This window comes from Myotis myotis, unplaced genomic scaffold (assembly GCF_014108235.1).
Source record: "Myotis myotis isolate mMyoMyo1 unplaced genomic scaffold, mMyoMyo1.p scaffold_m19_p_1, whole genome shotgun sequence".
Lineage (NCBI taxonomy): Eukaryota > Metazoa > Chordata > Mammalia > Chiroptera > Vespertilionidae > Myotis > Myotis myotis.
Window position 1 is genome coordinate 120,635,801 of NW_023416313.1, and position 16,413 is coordinate 120,652,213.

At 41.1% G+C, this 16,413-nt stretch overlaps 1 protein-coding gene across 5 annotated transcripts in view; it reads right to left on the bottom strand.

The window, feature by feature from the left end:
- CCNY (cyclin Y) overlaps nt 1-16,413 on the bottom strand; it is a 194,170-nt gene that overhangs the window by 124,955 nt on the left and 52,802 nt on the right. For 3 of the 5 annotated variants that reach the window (XM_036350103.1, XM_036350179.1, XM_036350141.1), the window contains exon 2: nt 3,060-3,134. The exons of 1 other annotated variant lie outside the window; for it this stretch is intronic. In XM_036350103.1, coding sequence (XP_036205996.1) covers nt 3,060-3,134 — 75 coding nt within the window. Of the gene's footprint in view, nt 1-3,059; nt 3,135-7,418; nt 7,511-16,413 lie in introns of those variants that run through there. One more of the 5 variants, XM_036350131.1, reaches the window with a different exon arrangement.

A 16,413-nucleotide genomic window follows, 5' to 3' on the forward strand; every position in this document is an offset into this window, starting at 1 on the left:
AAAGATAAAATGAACAAATGGGACTACATCAAAATAAAAAGCTTCTGCACAGCAAAAGAGAACATCAACAAAACAACGAGAAAACCCACTGTGTGGGAAAACATATTTGCCAATGTCATATCTGATAAGGGCCTAATCTCCAAAATTTATAGGGAACTCATACAACTTAACAAAAGGAAGATAAACAATCCAATCAAAAAATGGGCAAAGGATCTAAATAGACACCTTTCAAAAGAGGACATTCAGAAAGCCAAGAGACATATGAAAACATGCTCAAAGTCACTAATCATCCGAGAGATGCAAATCAAAACAACAATGAGGTACCATCTCACTCCTGTCAGACTGGCTATCATCAACAAATCAACAAACGACAAGTGCTGGAGAGGATGTGGAGAAAAAGGAACACTTGTGCACTGCTGGTGGGAATGCAGACTGGTGCAGCCACTATGGAAGACAGTATGGAGTTTCCTTAAAAAACTGAAAATGGAACTCCCATTTGACCCTGTGATCCCACTTCTAGGAATATATCCCAAGAAACCAGAAACACCAATCAGAAAGGATATATGCACCCCTATGTTCATAGCAGCACAATTCACCATAGCTAAGATCTGGAAACAGCCTAAGTGCCCATCAGTAGATGAATGGATTAGAAAACTGTGGTATATCTACACGATGGAATACTATGCTGCTCTAAAAAGGAAGGAACTCTTACCATTTGCAACGTCATGGATGGAACTGGAGAGCATTATGCTAAGTGAAATAAGCCAGTCAATGAAGGAAAAATACCACATGATCTCACTTATTCATGGATAATAGAGACCATTATAAACTTTTGAACAATAATAGATACAGAGGCAGAGCTGCCTCAAACAGATTGTCAAAGTGCAGCGGGAAGGCCGGGGAGGGTTGGGGGGCAGGAGTTAGGGGGGTAAGAGATCAACTAAAGGACTTGTATGCATGCATATAAGCATAACCAATGGACATAAGACACTGGGGGATAGGGGAGGCTAGGGGACTGTCTAGGGCGGGGGGATAAAATGGACATATATGTAATACCCTTTGTAATACTTTAAGCAATTAAAAAAAAAAAAGAGCTTAAGGAAGCAAAAGGTCTTTTAGGCAACCTTAGAACATAATCTCCATAGAATGGTGACTGTGAAAAGTAGATTCCTGTGGATTACTGAATGGAAAGAGAAAAAGTAGAGATGGTATAGAAGCTTTCACTAAGCAGAAGAGTAGAGAGGAATACTTCAGGAAGAAGGTGTTGGTTATTGTTCATTTTATCGTGTTTAACCTGTGAGACTCAAGTCAGTTTACATGTTGAATGGAAACCTCCAGCATTTAAGGAAAAATTGAAGCAATGAACAGAAAGGTGAGAGGAACTGATACCTTGTGTTCCAGAAAAAAAGGAGGGGAATGTCGAGATCTGCTGTAGATGTGAAGGGGGAAGATATATACTTCCCTAACTCCTTCCTTTTGGAGCAATCCTTCTGTTAGGTCAGGTAATTGCTGAATTTCCTTTTACCATGATGGTAAAGGCATGTCTTACTAACTTAGAAGCCCTAATGCAATTTCATGTAAATCTAATCAGAAAAATTTCATAATGATGTTCGTTTGCACCCTGAATTCACTGGAAGAACCAAACCCAGAAGTTTGTCTATCCTGTAGCTGGTTTTCACACCAGTAATATTAAGTGCAAAAAATGTTAATTCTCATTTTTCATCGTCCCAAGCCCTCCTCCCTACCGTCACTTTCCTTCTCTTGCCATATCCTACCCTTCTTTCAATGGCTTCCAACTTTACCAGGTCAAGAAAACAAAGTTTTGCTTTTATCCCCCACAATACATTCAAAGCTTCACAAGTATTTAAAGTGTACAATGATTTATTCTTACTCTTAAAAACATTGATTTTTTTAAAAAATAATACACTTAGTTGTCAGAAATCAAGTCAGTGGTCTGCTTAACTAAAGATCACCAATATTATATCAGCATTATACCATATCAAAATTATTACCTAATCATTACTGAGGAGTTATCAATTCCTATAATGAACTTACTGTCTTAAATATGTTAAAGCAGTGGTTCTCAACCTTCTGGCCCTTTAAATACAGTTCCTCATGTTGTGACCCAACCATAAAATTATTTTTGTTGCTACTTCATAACTGTGATGTTGCTACTGTTATGAATCGTAATGTAAATATCTGATATGCAGGATGGTCTTAGGTGACCCCTGTGAAAGGGTCGTTTGACCGCCAAAGGGGTCACGACCCACAGGTTGAGAATTGCTGTGTCAAAGTATTTTTAGTCAATTGAGGATTTTCTCTAAATGAGAGCTTAGCAATTTGCCAAGTCAGGGATAGAATCACACAGGACTCTATCTATAATAATAAAAGCGTAATACGCTAATTAGATCAAACAGCCGAACAACCTTCCGGATGAAGCCAGCAAGCCGCCGCGGCTATGAGGGCAGAGCCCCTTGCACGAATTTCATGCATCAGGCCTCTAGTTGTAATATAAAATCCTGCTCACAATATCATCATGTAACACCTTTCTCCTGTTATTCTTTTCTATAGGAATCCAAATGAGAAGATTCATGTTCACTGTATGGTATAAATTTTATCTCTCCTTTGTAGCTAAGGGCCAGGGAAAAGTGAGATGAGCTGGTACTAGAAAGAGAAGAAAAAAAAAAAAACTCAGGAGAAATTCCACACACACCTGGGACAACTGTGTATATTTTTCTTTTACATACCGTCTAATAAACCAATGCTTCTGATCTTTAGAGAATTTATGCCAATATCAATTCTTAAAGAAAAATTTATGACTCTCAGAACAGAAAACTACTGACACAGAACGTACACAGCTGACTGACAACATTGCTTCAAATAGAAAATTCTAAAAACATAAGTTAAGACAACAGAAAGAAACCCCAAGAGAACTACCATCAAACAATATATTTGGGGGGGGGGGGTCATTAAAAAGGATTCTAGTGAAAAATGAATACGCTAGTTATTAACATGGGCCTTGCTTTTTTTGAAAGAAAAAACATAAATTAGCGACCTACCGTCTGTCTGAGATTTACTGAGAAATATTGTGCTGGCTCGAGGATGGTCTGAAGGATTGAATTCCATGTTCAAATCTTTAAAGAAAGAAAAAGAAAATACATGAATATCCATCCAATAACTAAGTAGAGTCAAGATTAATTTTCAATTTTTTCAACCTTAAATTGCTAATATGGTCAAGGATTCTGGAAAAAAATCCTACCGTTATTGTGTTTATAGATTCTTCTAGGTTCAATTGAGAACACTTTTATTTAGAAATTTGAGAAAGTCATACATCAAAATTAGGCACTTGCTGGAGATGTACCATATTAGCCTAAAACTCCACTGTCTTTTTAAAAGTATGCTCTGTACCTGAGCTACTACAAAATAACAAGACGTTATAACATGCGATTAAAGAATCATGTGCTAAACTAACTCATCTAAACTCTACAGTTGAGTAATATTTCCTTGTTAAAGGTGATTAAAAGAAAAAAAACAAAACAAAACCCCAGCCAGCTTTAAGACACATTAGCGCCCATACACTCTCCTTTATTAATAGTGTTAATTTCTGAAAAAAAGCAAAACATCCTTTAGAGCAAAGACTGCAAATTGGCCTTCTGTGGGCATAATCTGGGACATGGACATGTTTTGTTTGATCCCTACATTTTTTTAAATTTAAGGCAATGTATATAATTTTTACACTTTCAAACATACTACAAAGAAAAAAAAACCCCATACTTCCAGTTTCTTTAGAGAAATCAGATCATTTGGCAGCACCAGGCCCCCACCCCAATGGCCATAATCTGCAGGAACGCAGCAGCTGACAGCCCCTGCAGGTAGACCCTAAGGTTCCAGTCCCTAGAGGTTGCCCCTCTCACTTCCCTGACACTCATCAGGTGTTGCTCCTCATTTCGGACATTCCTACCCCTATGGGCATTTGGTTTTATAATCGCTGCCTTAGAACAATTTCCAAGGGCCTGTATAGACTTATCACTAAGTTATATAACAATTTAGAATTCCATAACAGACCAAGGATAACCTAGTTGCCAGTGGGATTTGTGGGTCCCACATAAAGGCTGAGTTGGTCCTCATCCACCAGAGTCAGTACCACCTTAGGGCAGGGACCATGTATACAAGGTTCAAATGTTCAACAATATTTGACAAATAAGCCAAATAATGAGAAAAACAGAAAAGAATGATCAACGGAAGTAGCTCTTCTCAACAACTTAAGGAAAGGAAAAAGAAAAACTGGCAAGGCTCAACCATTAACTCAAATATAGAGTAATTCAAAAAGAAAGAATCTCTTGGATCATTGATATTTTAATACCAGGGAAATAACCAGGTCTTTTAATAAGTATAGGCAATATTGATCAAATCTGCAATTGTATACAACTAAAAAATATGACACCCTGAAAACCAGTAAAGAGACATTTGAGTCCCCTATCATGACTTAATTCAACAGTCAACAAGTTTTTATTGTGAATCAACTCATGCAGGCATTCTGCACAGGAAATGCAATAGTATATGGCCCTGTGACCATCCATGTTTCAAGTCTGGGTTGGAGTGTGAAGCAGACAAGTTAGCCAGCACAAACAAATGCTATGGGAGAACCAAGGAGAAAGCTAAGACTTGCTGTAAGAACATGTTAGTTAGCCAAGCTAAAGGGGAGGCAAGAAAAGGTATTTAGGCCAGCGGTCTCCAACCAGTGGTCAGCAGAGGAGGTCCGTGAGGTCCGAAAGGTTGGCGACCACTGATTTAGGCAGAAGATTTAGGCAGAAGAACCAGTATACAAAGACAGAAAGTTGAGAGAAAGAGATCAAACCAGGCCTTTAAGACATACTGTAGAATATATATGAGAGGAAGTGGTGAGAAAAATTTCAGAGAAGGGTTGGGATTTTATCTCAAGGGCACCAGGGGATTACTGAAGGAGTGGAGTGACACGATCAAATAAACTTAAGAAAAACCATCATGGTTGCATGTGGAGGGAAATGAACCAAAAGAGGACAAGACTGGAGGGCAGGTTATCAAGGAGGAAACTGTGGCCATAATCCAAGTGGGAGGGAAGGTAGCTGAGAGAAGTAGATGAACCTGAAGATATTATACTAAAGGATGAGATTACACTAGGCAAAGCACAAAGATAAGAGGCAGACAAGGATGACATCTGGTGGTTGACAATGGGGCTATGCAGAGAGATTAAGCAAAAGAGGGAGGGAACAGGGATGACCCACAGAGGCAGATATGCTGCTGGGTTTAACTTACCTCCTGTTAATTCAGTTAAACCCCATATATTTACAGCTGTGCCAATGCCTTAAACTGCTTTTGTTTCCCATTTTCTCATCCCTTTCTCTCTAGTACAAACAGGATAGCCTGTTACCACCCAGCACAGTGGAGGCTTCCAGCCAGGGCAGCAGTGCCTGTCTGCAGCTTTTCTAGAACATCAATAACAGTGTGTCACTCATGACCTCCCATGATTTATTTTCTTTGTTGATGATCAGAGAGGAGGCAGCCCATAACATGAATTTCTATCCCAAATGAGGCTTACAACTGCTTATTTTCTAGCAAATAACAAAAACTTTTCAGCTCTGAAAGTTTTCCTTATCATTTGTTTATATCCATAAATTCCCAAAGGAGCTTTTGATATTTTTTTGCCTTTTCTTTTCTCTCCAAGTTAAGGATGTGCTGCCAAATTTAATCATTTTAATTATTTAAAATTCTGCTCCATATGTACAGTACTTTCCAAGGTCTTGGTAGATGATGTCATTTGTTTCTAATTGTAATCTCATAGCTCCACTGATTCCCCTTCCTTCCTAATCTCGGGGCTGCCAGGGTTTGATTATTCATTGCCCTCTACCAGCTTATGCCTCTTTAGAATCCTATCACTGAAAAGTCCCTGGTTGTTCCTTCAATAATGCAAAACCCTAGCTTGAATTCCTCTAGTGAAGGAAGTCACTTAGAAGCCATGAAGATAAGGAACCAGCATCTGTGAAAAGATGGACAAACCTTTGCTTTCAATGTGCAGAAATCCCAGTTTACCATCAGAATTTCCTTCGTTTGTATCAATTTCCCCAAATGTCCCTGCTAAGTAATAATGTAGCTGATATACAAAAGAACACTGAGTAATGCCTTCTCCACAGAAGTAGCAGGAAGTGGGGAGGGGGTGCCTGGTAACAGGGCCCTCCTGACAGGAGCACACAAAGGACCTGCACAGCTCGTCCCTGACTTGCAGGCTGCTGGTGTGGGAAATGGCTGGTGCTTCTGATCCCTGTGGTGGGTGGCTTTTCAATCCATCACCAACCCCATTACTCTGAAACGGACAGGAATATGTGTGCCATGTGCAGTATGTGGTTAACTGCTTCCTCTTAGGTTCAGAATAACCCTCATCCTGGTTCTGGACGACAGAGTCTCCTGGTTTTCAAGGGTTCTTGGAAGGCCCCTTCCTTACCATCCTCTCAGGTCACAATGGCAAAGAAACAGTAGAGGGCTGAGGGCAGGAAGAGAAGAAGCTAAATGGAGGAGATCTTAAGAAGTGAAAATGTGGGAGAAAAGTAGTGAACAAAACTATCCAGTCACAAGACGGGGATCCTATGTTGCTGGTAAAGCAACTCTAATGCCACTCCAAAAGAAGCATGCAAAAAAGCTCCACTTAATGTGACTGCTGGAAAAAAAAGCATTGTTTCTTTGGATCTAAACTTGCTATATTTTCTTTAAATATATTTTATTGATTTTTCACAGAGAGGAAGGGAGAGAGATAGAAAGTTAGAAACATCGATGAGAGAGAAACATCGATCAGCAGCCTCCTGCACATCTCCCACTGGGGATGTGCCCGCAACCCAGGTACATGCCCTTGACTGGAATCGAACCTGGGACCTTTCAGTCCGCAGGCCGACGCTCTATCCACTGAGCCAAACCAGTTTCAGCTAAACTTGCTATATTTTTGTTATTTTAGTGAAAAATGTAAGTTTTATTACATTATAATAATATTCATTTCAATCATAAAAATTCCTATTCAATCTACTTCTGGAAGTTTATGGTTGAGAAGTAAAGACTTGATTTTCTGGTTAGGAAAAAACTCCAGTACCCAGTTACTTGGAGTATGGTCACTATTCAAACAAATCCTTTGAGTTTGGGGAGCACTGTGAAGCAACTTACATCTATGAAAGGTTAAGGGTGAGGGGACTGGGGTGTAATGTGGGCTAAAACATAAAAGCACCAAGGAAATCCAGTTCACAAAAAGATTTACTTATGCATTTTAGAAGCAGGCTAGACTGAATAGCACCAGGGACAAGTGACGTTACTAACAATGAGATAGCCCAATAACAAATCAGACATTAGTTCCACTTTCAAACATACACACACTCACAAAAATCACTGAAAGCAAATACCTGCCACAAAAAATATGCAACATAAGGGCAACAAGAGATCTTCACATCAAATTCTCACCAGGCGGTCCTCTCCAAGATGCTGCAGGATCAACCTAAAGAAAGTGCTTCTTCACTGTCACCATCATTCAAAACTCAAGTACAGGATGTGAAAAGGTCTTTCCCCCTGTTTCTAGAACCAGGAAACCAGTAGCCAGGCCCCTGGTAGGCTTGGGAACTGTCCAGGTCCTAAGTCAGGATTTCAGGCTGGCTTAGTCCATAATCAGCACCATCTACCCATGCCACTGTCTCCCACTCCTCACATTCCTTCCTTGCTTACCATAACTGGATGCTGGAGCCCAACCTCCACATACAAATTCTTCTAATAACAAATACTGTATCTTGTTCATCTTAATACACCTTATAGTGCTTAGCAAAGAGCTTTCTCTATCATGTATGCTCAATAAATGATTAAATAACAAATAAGTGAACCAGATCTGGTGAAATTGAGCAAATAACTGAATTTAAGGAGTATTATGATACTGTACCATGTCTTATTATTGTGATTCCATATTCATATGACACTTTAGAAAACTTTATGTAATCGAGCAGAAAAACAACAAATATATTTCAAAAACATTTCATACTGATCATTTCCTCTGAGCTTCTACTAAAGGTATTCTCCCTTTCCTCTTCCATTTGCTCAAATCATGTTTATAACAACAGCTTGATACTTACTGAGTATATGCTATCTACCAGGCACTGATTGTACCAGGCATTTCACCTACATGAAGTCCAATTCCCCACAATAACCTTGAAAGTTGTTATGATTATCCTCATTATAAATATGTTTTTTAAAAACGAGGATTAGAGAAATTAAAGAACATCCCCAAACTCACACAGCTACAAATGGTGGGCAGACAAAGGCATTCTCCCACTGCACAATGCAACTTCACCCAGGAAACACCTCTGGCATGAGAAGATTCTATGTTAATGTCACCTACTGCTCCATAAGCAGGCAACAGAACACCTAAAGCTTTGGGGTCATAAGAATTTATATAGCTTATGTGTCTTCATTCGAGACTGAGTTGTTTTAAGCTCTACCAATATATGGACCTCAACCAGGAATCCCTCTTATTTTTTCCTTAATTCTTTTTAATCCTTTAGGAACTGAGAGATAAGAGTTAACTAACTACACTTACCAAACTTGGTGTGACGCCCCCCCACCCCTCGCCGCCACACACACAGTATGCAGTACAATGTGAACCCATGAAGGTGCTCACCCAATATATGTCTGGTTAATAATGGGTATACTAAGATCTGCCAATTCCTTGGCCTCCAGGCAAGTTATGATAGGAGCAGGCCCTCAAGGGCTAAGCTGCGGTAGGAGCTACCAGGGGTGGGCAAACTTTTTGACTCGAGGGCCACAATGGGTTCTTAAACTGGACCGGAGGGCCGGAACAAAAGCATGGATGGAGTGTTTGTGTGAACTAATACAAATTCAAAGTAAACATCATTACATAAAAGGGTACAGTCTTTTTTTTTTTTTTTTTTTAGTTTAATTCATTTCAAACCGGGCCGTAGTTTGCCCACGGCTGAGCTAGACACTGCACAGCACTATCCTTCCAGACCCTCTCTCAAAAAAACACTGAATCTTCAACTATATTACTTCCTGAAAACCCTAGAGACCATGGACCTGCCTCGTTGAAGCCATGTTGCAGTGCCTAGGAGGTTCTGTGGCCTCAGCTCACAGCACTGGCCCAGGAGCCTCTTCTCAGCTCTGCCTCATAGTGAGCCTGCATCTCTCTGCATTTAATTAAGGAATCTCATTTGAGCAAATTTCATCTAATTTTACCCTCTTCTAAATAAAAACTTTAACAATAAATCAGAATAAAATATCTTCTTTAATAAAATGTGATGGACCAAACAGAATTTGTTCTCTTCTATGTGGCTCAGCCTCAAGGTCATGAGATGACTGACAAAGCAGTTTCTATTTCTCAGTTTGACTTTGCTGTCTCCTCTCCCCACCCATGTGGGGTCATCACTCTCGCCTCTCCATTTTCTGTTTTTACTCACTAAGGGCTGAGAGAGGAAACCATTTCCCTTGTTAAGAACTGTATGCAAAGGAGGAACATGAGGGCAGGAAGGAGCCTAGGGTGGTGGTTCCCCTCAGCCAGAGTGCTGATTCCCTGAAGGTGGAAATCCCTTGTGAACAAGGTCACAGCCAGGCTGGGGAGCACTGTGTTAGAACTTCAGAACCCAGATTTTAGGACAGGTTCTGGTTACACTCCCCACATCTCCTGCCTTCTAGACAGTAGAAGCTACACACAGGGACAATGAGTAAGATGACAGCATTTTGCTTTGTTTTCTGCTTTCACTCCTCCCTACTATAATGTTCACTGTGCAATCTCTCAGTCCAGAACACTTAACAAATATCTGCTGAATAAGGGAGGTATGAATGAGTAATATACCTAATTAAAATTTCTCTTCAATAATTAATAACATCTACGATCCAAAACCTTTAATAAACTCTGTACGAGCTGGAACAACTAAATTCAGGAAAGAAAATTACAAAGAACTATGATAGCAAAGGACACCTGAAATTCTCTTCAATCTTAAAAGAGAGAGGAAGAGCCATTTTATCACAGTAACGAGTCATTAAGTACAGAGCCAATGCTGGGACCTTTCCCACAAAGCTCACTGCAGCCAGCAAGGAGCAGTTTACAGAAACTAACCCCCTAGCATTACACAAAACACTACTCTTTTCCCTGTAGAAAGTAAGGTAGAGCTTCCAATCTTTTTAAAACACAAAGCATATGTATCATGTCCTACTGCATTTTTTTGATGCATCTACTGCATCAAAAAAAAAGGAAAAGGAGAAACAAAAAAAATAAAATAAAAATAACAGGTGGAAAAAATTTCAGACAAAAATCCAACTCATATTTTTGCACTTATGATTTCCCTATAAGAGAGCTAAAAAATAAAGTCTAAAATTTTATTACAGTAAAATAAATGTGCAGGATTCAATATAAAGATGATTTATGATCCAATTACTACTAAATTCTAGCAAGGCACATCATCCATCAGAACTTGCCTCCCACCCCCAAGAAAGAACAGGTAGGGAGTCTATGCAACAGAGACCTGTGTACAAAATGACCAGGAGATTCCAGAAGCCAAGAGACAAGAAAGGGAACATTGACTATACACCAGACTGAAACAAGGCAGTCACCACCAGGTTTCAGTGACAGGCAACATCCAAAACAAATGCACAAAGCTCTAAAAACTGAAATCATAGATATATAATCAGAAATTATCTAAAAGCACATAAAGAAACTAAATAAACCAAATTAAAAAATAAAATAAGATTACAAGACGATATCACATCAAAGATGGAAAACCAGTACATATAACTCAGGACAAATACTGTGAGAAAAACATGTGAGAAACCTAGCCAAGACAGCTACAATAGAAAATAAGTACACTATGGCACATAACCCAGGGTTTTCACATGGAAAAGGATAAAGCCATATGATCTAACTCATTATGTGGAAAATAAAAACAAATATATGAACAAAAAAATACAAATTCATTGATACAGACAACAGGATGGTGGTTACCAGAAGGGTATAGGGTGGGGGCAGGGGGTTGGGACAGAGGGAGTTCTGGTGACAGAAGACTAGGCCTCGGGTGCTGAGCACACACAGAGTATAAAGATGTTGTATTATATATGAAGTTGTACACTTAAAATTTATGGTATTAACCAATGTAACTCCAATACATTTAATGTTTTAAAAAAATAAGTGGCTCACTACTTGAATCAGACAGCATAATACTAACAGATGACAGAGAAAGCAGAAAAACTAAACCTCTTTCTACAGTGATTTATATCCCACAGAATCTGAGGATTACTTTTTTGGTCCGCAGAGCATTTCTCTGATTCCTGGCAGTCAAATTCAGAGTAATGTCTGCAAATCAGATAATCACCTATTGGCATTTTACTCACTTTCAGACCTAATATACAACTTTTTTTTTTTTTAAAGAAAGTTAAATCTAGCATTTACCTCCTACTTCAATATATAACTGCAACTTGCCTCTCAAACATTCTGACAAATAGAAAGAAAGGAATAAAGTGGCCGATGCATAACTAATGATAAAAATCTGAGATGCAGCAACACGTAGCTGTTCTGATTTTAATTAAGTCTTTTCAGAAGGATGAATAATAGGACACCAGATGTACAAGATTTGCATTCAGAAAATCGACACTGTAAGATCCAAATGAATGTACCTCAGAATCCCGCCATCCAAGATCTGCTGCTGAAAAATGGCACAGGAGTAAGTGGAAGCTCACAGACATGCTCCCAGGACCAAACTGGAATTACAACTAAAACACAGAAGAGCCACCCTGAAAAATGAACTGAGGACTAGCTGGAGAGAAGCCTGATAATCAAGGACAGAAAGTGGAGACCACATAGAGATTGGTAGGAAGGGCGAAGATGAGAAAGGGCTGGCCCAGTTGCCACAGACAGCAGCTGAAGTTCCAGAGAGAAATCTCAGCTGTGGGGAGTTGCCACTGAGAACTCTGTGATCTAATTCTCAAGCTGGCCACCCCAGGAGAGAGCACCAGAACTGAGAAAGGTGCACACATAATATCTGGCTGTGAAAAGCAGCAGGACGATTGTCTGCCACAGAGAGATGGCTGGAAATGCAGGTACCCTCTTAAAGGGCCAATGAACAAAATTCTGTGTGCAGCTGCTCAACTAGTGCTCTGGCAGAGGGAGCACAGAGTGGACTGAAGCTGTATAAACATAAGCCAGGGTTGGGGATCCAGGGATAGAACTCGGAAGGTAGATACCCCAATTTCCTGGGCTAAGTCATTCCCTTATGCTGTAGAGGTTATCTTTCTCAGGCAAACCTATGCTATCCTGCCACTTTTGCCTTGAGGGGAAGACAGTTGACCCACCCTATGGGAAGATCTCTTGCCCCACCATGTGGAGTTTTTGAGGCCCATTAAGAGACTGAGAATAACAATTAGCCTCCTGGCAGAAGCAACTGTCCCACCCTGTTGGAAAAACTCACCCCACCTGTGGATGATTGTTTGAGGACACTCCAGGCTGAATTTAATCAGTCTGCAGACAAAGGCAATTCTCTAGAGGCTTTGAGTCTTTGCCTGATCTCAGTCGTCAGAAACAGCAGTTTGGGTCCCTGCCACAGACACAATCCCAGACTGCTCAGTGAGGCAAAAGCCAGAAAACTGACATCTGCAGGATCAGCTCCATGAGGGAAGGATTTACAACCCAGAATAGGGTCAATCAAGATCTGAGACTCAAGGCAGACCCAGCCTCTAGGCTAAGGAGTCCCTGACGACTGGACAGCTGGCAGGAATACATTGGGATTGAACCTCACTGGCAGTAAGTCAGAGGGGAGAGCCTTCCCACAAATGGGACATCAAAAATCAAGACCCAATTTCAACAGGAGAACCCAAACAACCACACAAAGGGCATTCCTAGAGCATCCAGTTCAGGTGAACAAAGAGGCTACACCACTGGACACCTCAAGACACCTTCCACATAAGGCCATCCCATGAAGACTTGGAGGCACAGCAGTTCTATCTAATACATAGAAGCAAATATAGAAATACAGCTAAAATGGGGACTCAAAGAAACAATCACCAAATGAGTGAAAAGAAGGAATCTGCAGAAAAAGAACTAAATGAGATGGAGGCAAGCAAACTATCAGGAAGCAATGGTTATAAAGATATTTAAGGAACTTAGTACAAATTACAACAGCATGAGAACGGATATAAAGGCCATTAACAAGAACCACACAGAAATGAAGAATGACATATCAGACATGAAAAACGCACTGGAAGGGATTAAAAGTAGATTGAATGAAGCAGAAGACTGAATCAGTGATTTGGAAGATAACATAGAAATAAATAACCAATTAGAGCAGCAAAGAGAAAAAAGAATTAAAAAGCAGGAAGATAGCTTAGGGGAGCTCTGGGACAATAAGAAACATAACAGCATGTGCATTACAGGAATATTAGAAGGGGCAGAGGATGAGCAAGGAACAGAGCACCTATTTAAAGAAATAATGACACACAAAAAAAAGAAATAATGACAGAAAACTTCCCCAACCTGGTGAAGGAAAATGCCACACAAGTTCAGGAGTCTCAGAGAGTCCCAATCAAGATGAACCCAAAGAGACAAACACCTAGACACATCATAATAAAATGGCAAATGTTAAAGACAAAGAAAAAAATCTTAAAGGCAGCAAGAGAGAGAGAGAAAATTACATACAAAGAAGTTCCCATTAGAATGTCAAGTGACTTCTCAAAAGAAACACTTCAAGCCAGAGGGAGTGACATGAAGTACTTGAAGTAATGAAAAGCAAGGGCCGAAATTCAAGACTATTGTATCCAGCGAGGCTATCATTAAAACTGAAGGTGAAATAAAAAACTTTGCAGACAAGAAGAGGTAAAAAGAGTACATCACCACCAAACCAGCAATGTACATCAAAATATAAAGCTTTGCACAACAAAAGAAACCACCATCAAATTGAAAAGGGAATCCACTTAATGGGAGAACATATTTGCCAATGATACATCTGATAATGGATTAATATCCAAAATATATAAAGTACTCATATAACTCAGCAAAAAAAAGACAAACAATCCAATTAAAAAATGGGCAGAAGACATGAATAGACATTTCTCCAAAGAGGGCATACAAATGGCAAATAGACATATGAAAAAATGCTTAGTCACTAATCATCAGAGAAATGCAAATTAAAACCACAATGAGATATCACCTCATACCTGTCAGAACGGCTAGCATTAAAACATCAACAAACAACAAGTGCTGGCAAGGATGTGGAGAAAAGGGAACATTAGGTTCACTGCTGGTGGGAATGCAGATTGGTGCAGCCACTATCAAAAATAGTATGGAGTTTTCTCAAAAAATTAAAAATGGCTCTTCTGTTTGACCCAACAATCCCACTTCTAGGAATATATCCTAAAAAAAACCCAAAAATCAGAATATATGCACCCCTATGTTCACAGCAGCATTTTTACAATAGCTAAAATTTGGGAACAGCCCACATGCCCATTAGTATATGAATGGATAAAAAAGATGTGAGATATTTACACTATGGAATACTATTCAGCTGTAAAAAAGAGGGAGCTCTTATCCTTTGCAAGAGCATGGATAGACCTGGAAAATATTATGCTAAGTAAAATAAACCAAACTGAGAAAGACAAATATTACATGATCTCACTTATTTGTGTAATCTAAAAAACAAAATGAAGTGACCAACAAAATAAGACCCAAAGCAAGGAGGCATGGAAGAGACTGAGATACCTCGATATGGAGTTGGGGGGACAAGAAGAGATAAACCAAAGCATTTATATACCTACTAGAGGCCAGGTGCACAAAAATTTGTGCACTCGGGGGGGGGGGGGGTTCCTCAGCCCGGCCTATGCCCTCTTGCAGTCTGGGACCCCTCGGAGGATGTCCACCTGCTGGCTTAGGCCCGCTCCCTGGGGGATTGGGCCCAAGCTGGCAATCAGACATCCCTCTGGCAGCCCAGCAGCCCTCGGGGGATGTCCACTTGCCAGCGGGGAGCAGGCCTAAGCTGCAGTCGGACATCCTTAGCACTGCTGAGGAGGTGGGAGAGGCTCCCACCACCACCACTGTACTAGCAGCCATCAGCCTAGCTTGTGGCTGAACAGAGCTCCCCCTGTGGGAGCATACTGACCACCACGGGGCAGCTCCTGCATTGAGCATCTGCCCCCTGGTGGTCAATGTGTGTCATAGTGACCAGTCATTCCCAGTCATTCTGCTGTTAGGGTCAGTTTGCATATTACCCTTTTATTATATAGGATAGAAGCCTGGTGCATGGTGGGGGCTGGCTGGTTTGCCCTGAAGGGTGGCCTGGATCAGGGTGGGGGTCCCACTGGGGTGCCTGGCCAGCCTGGGTGAGGGGCTGATGGCTGTTTGCAGCTGGTCACACCCCTTTCACGGTGGGGGTTTCCACTGGGGTGCCTGGCCAGGCTGAGGGGCTGATGGCTGTTTGCAGGCTGGTCACACCACCTTCAGGGTGGGGGTCCCCACTGGGGTGCCTGGCCAGCCTTGGTGAGGGGCTGATGGATGTTTGCAGGCTGGTCAAGCCCACCCCCCCAGTGGGGACCCTAACCCCATGGAGGTTTGGCCAGCCTGGGTGAGGGGCTGATGGCTGTTTTCAGGCTGGTCACACCCCCTTTAGGGTGGGGGTTCCCCACTGGGGTGCCTGGCCAGTCTGAGTGAGGGGCTGAGGGCCGTTTTAAGGCTGGCCAAGCCCCACGACGGAAGCTCCCAGCCTCTCCTTTTTTTTATTCTGGGATTTATTTACCTTCTATAATTGAAACTCTGTGGCTTTGAGAGGAGCTCAGAGCACACCAGGGCGGGTGGGAGGGAAGCCTCCTGCTCACTCCAGCTCCGTGGCCACGGCCAGCTGAAAGCAGGTATCTGGGGTTTATTTATCTTCTATAATTGAAACTTTGTTGCTTTGAGTGGAGCTCGGAGCCGCTGCGGCAGGGGGGAAGCTTGGCTTCCTCCATCATTGGGGCAACCAAGCCTCCTGCTTGCTCCAGCTCAGTTGCTGCCAGCCGCCATCTTGGTAGGGTTAATTTGCATATAGTCACTCTGATTGGCTGGTGGTGCGTGGCTTAAAGCATAAAGAAGGTATGGTCAATTTGCATGTTTGTCTTTTATTAGTGTAGATATGCATAGCCCATGGACACAGGCAAGAGTAGTGACGGGTGGGTAAGGGCTGGGAGGAGGGGAGGAAGGGGAACAAAATGGGAGATATCTGTAATACTATTAACATTAAAAAATAAAATGCACCCAGAAAAAAAAGGAAAAAAAGACCTGCTACCATTTTAATAAAACCTGAATTAAAACAAAAAAAATGTTTAAACAGTACGTTTTCTTTCCAAAGCTGAATCAATGATAAGGCAATTAGCCTAGCACAACAGACATGC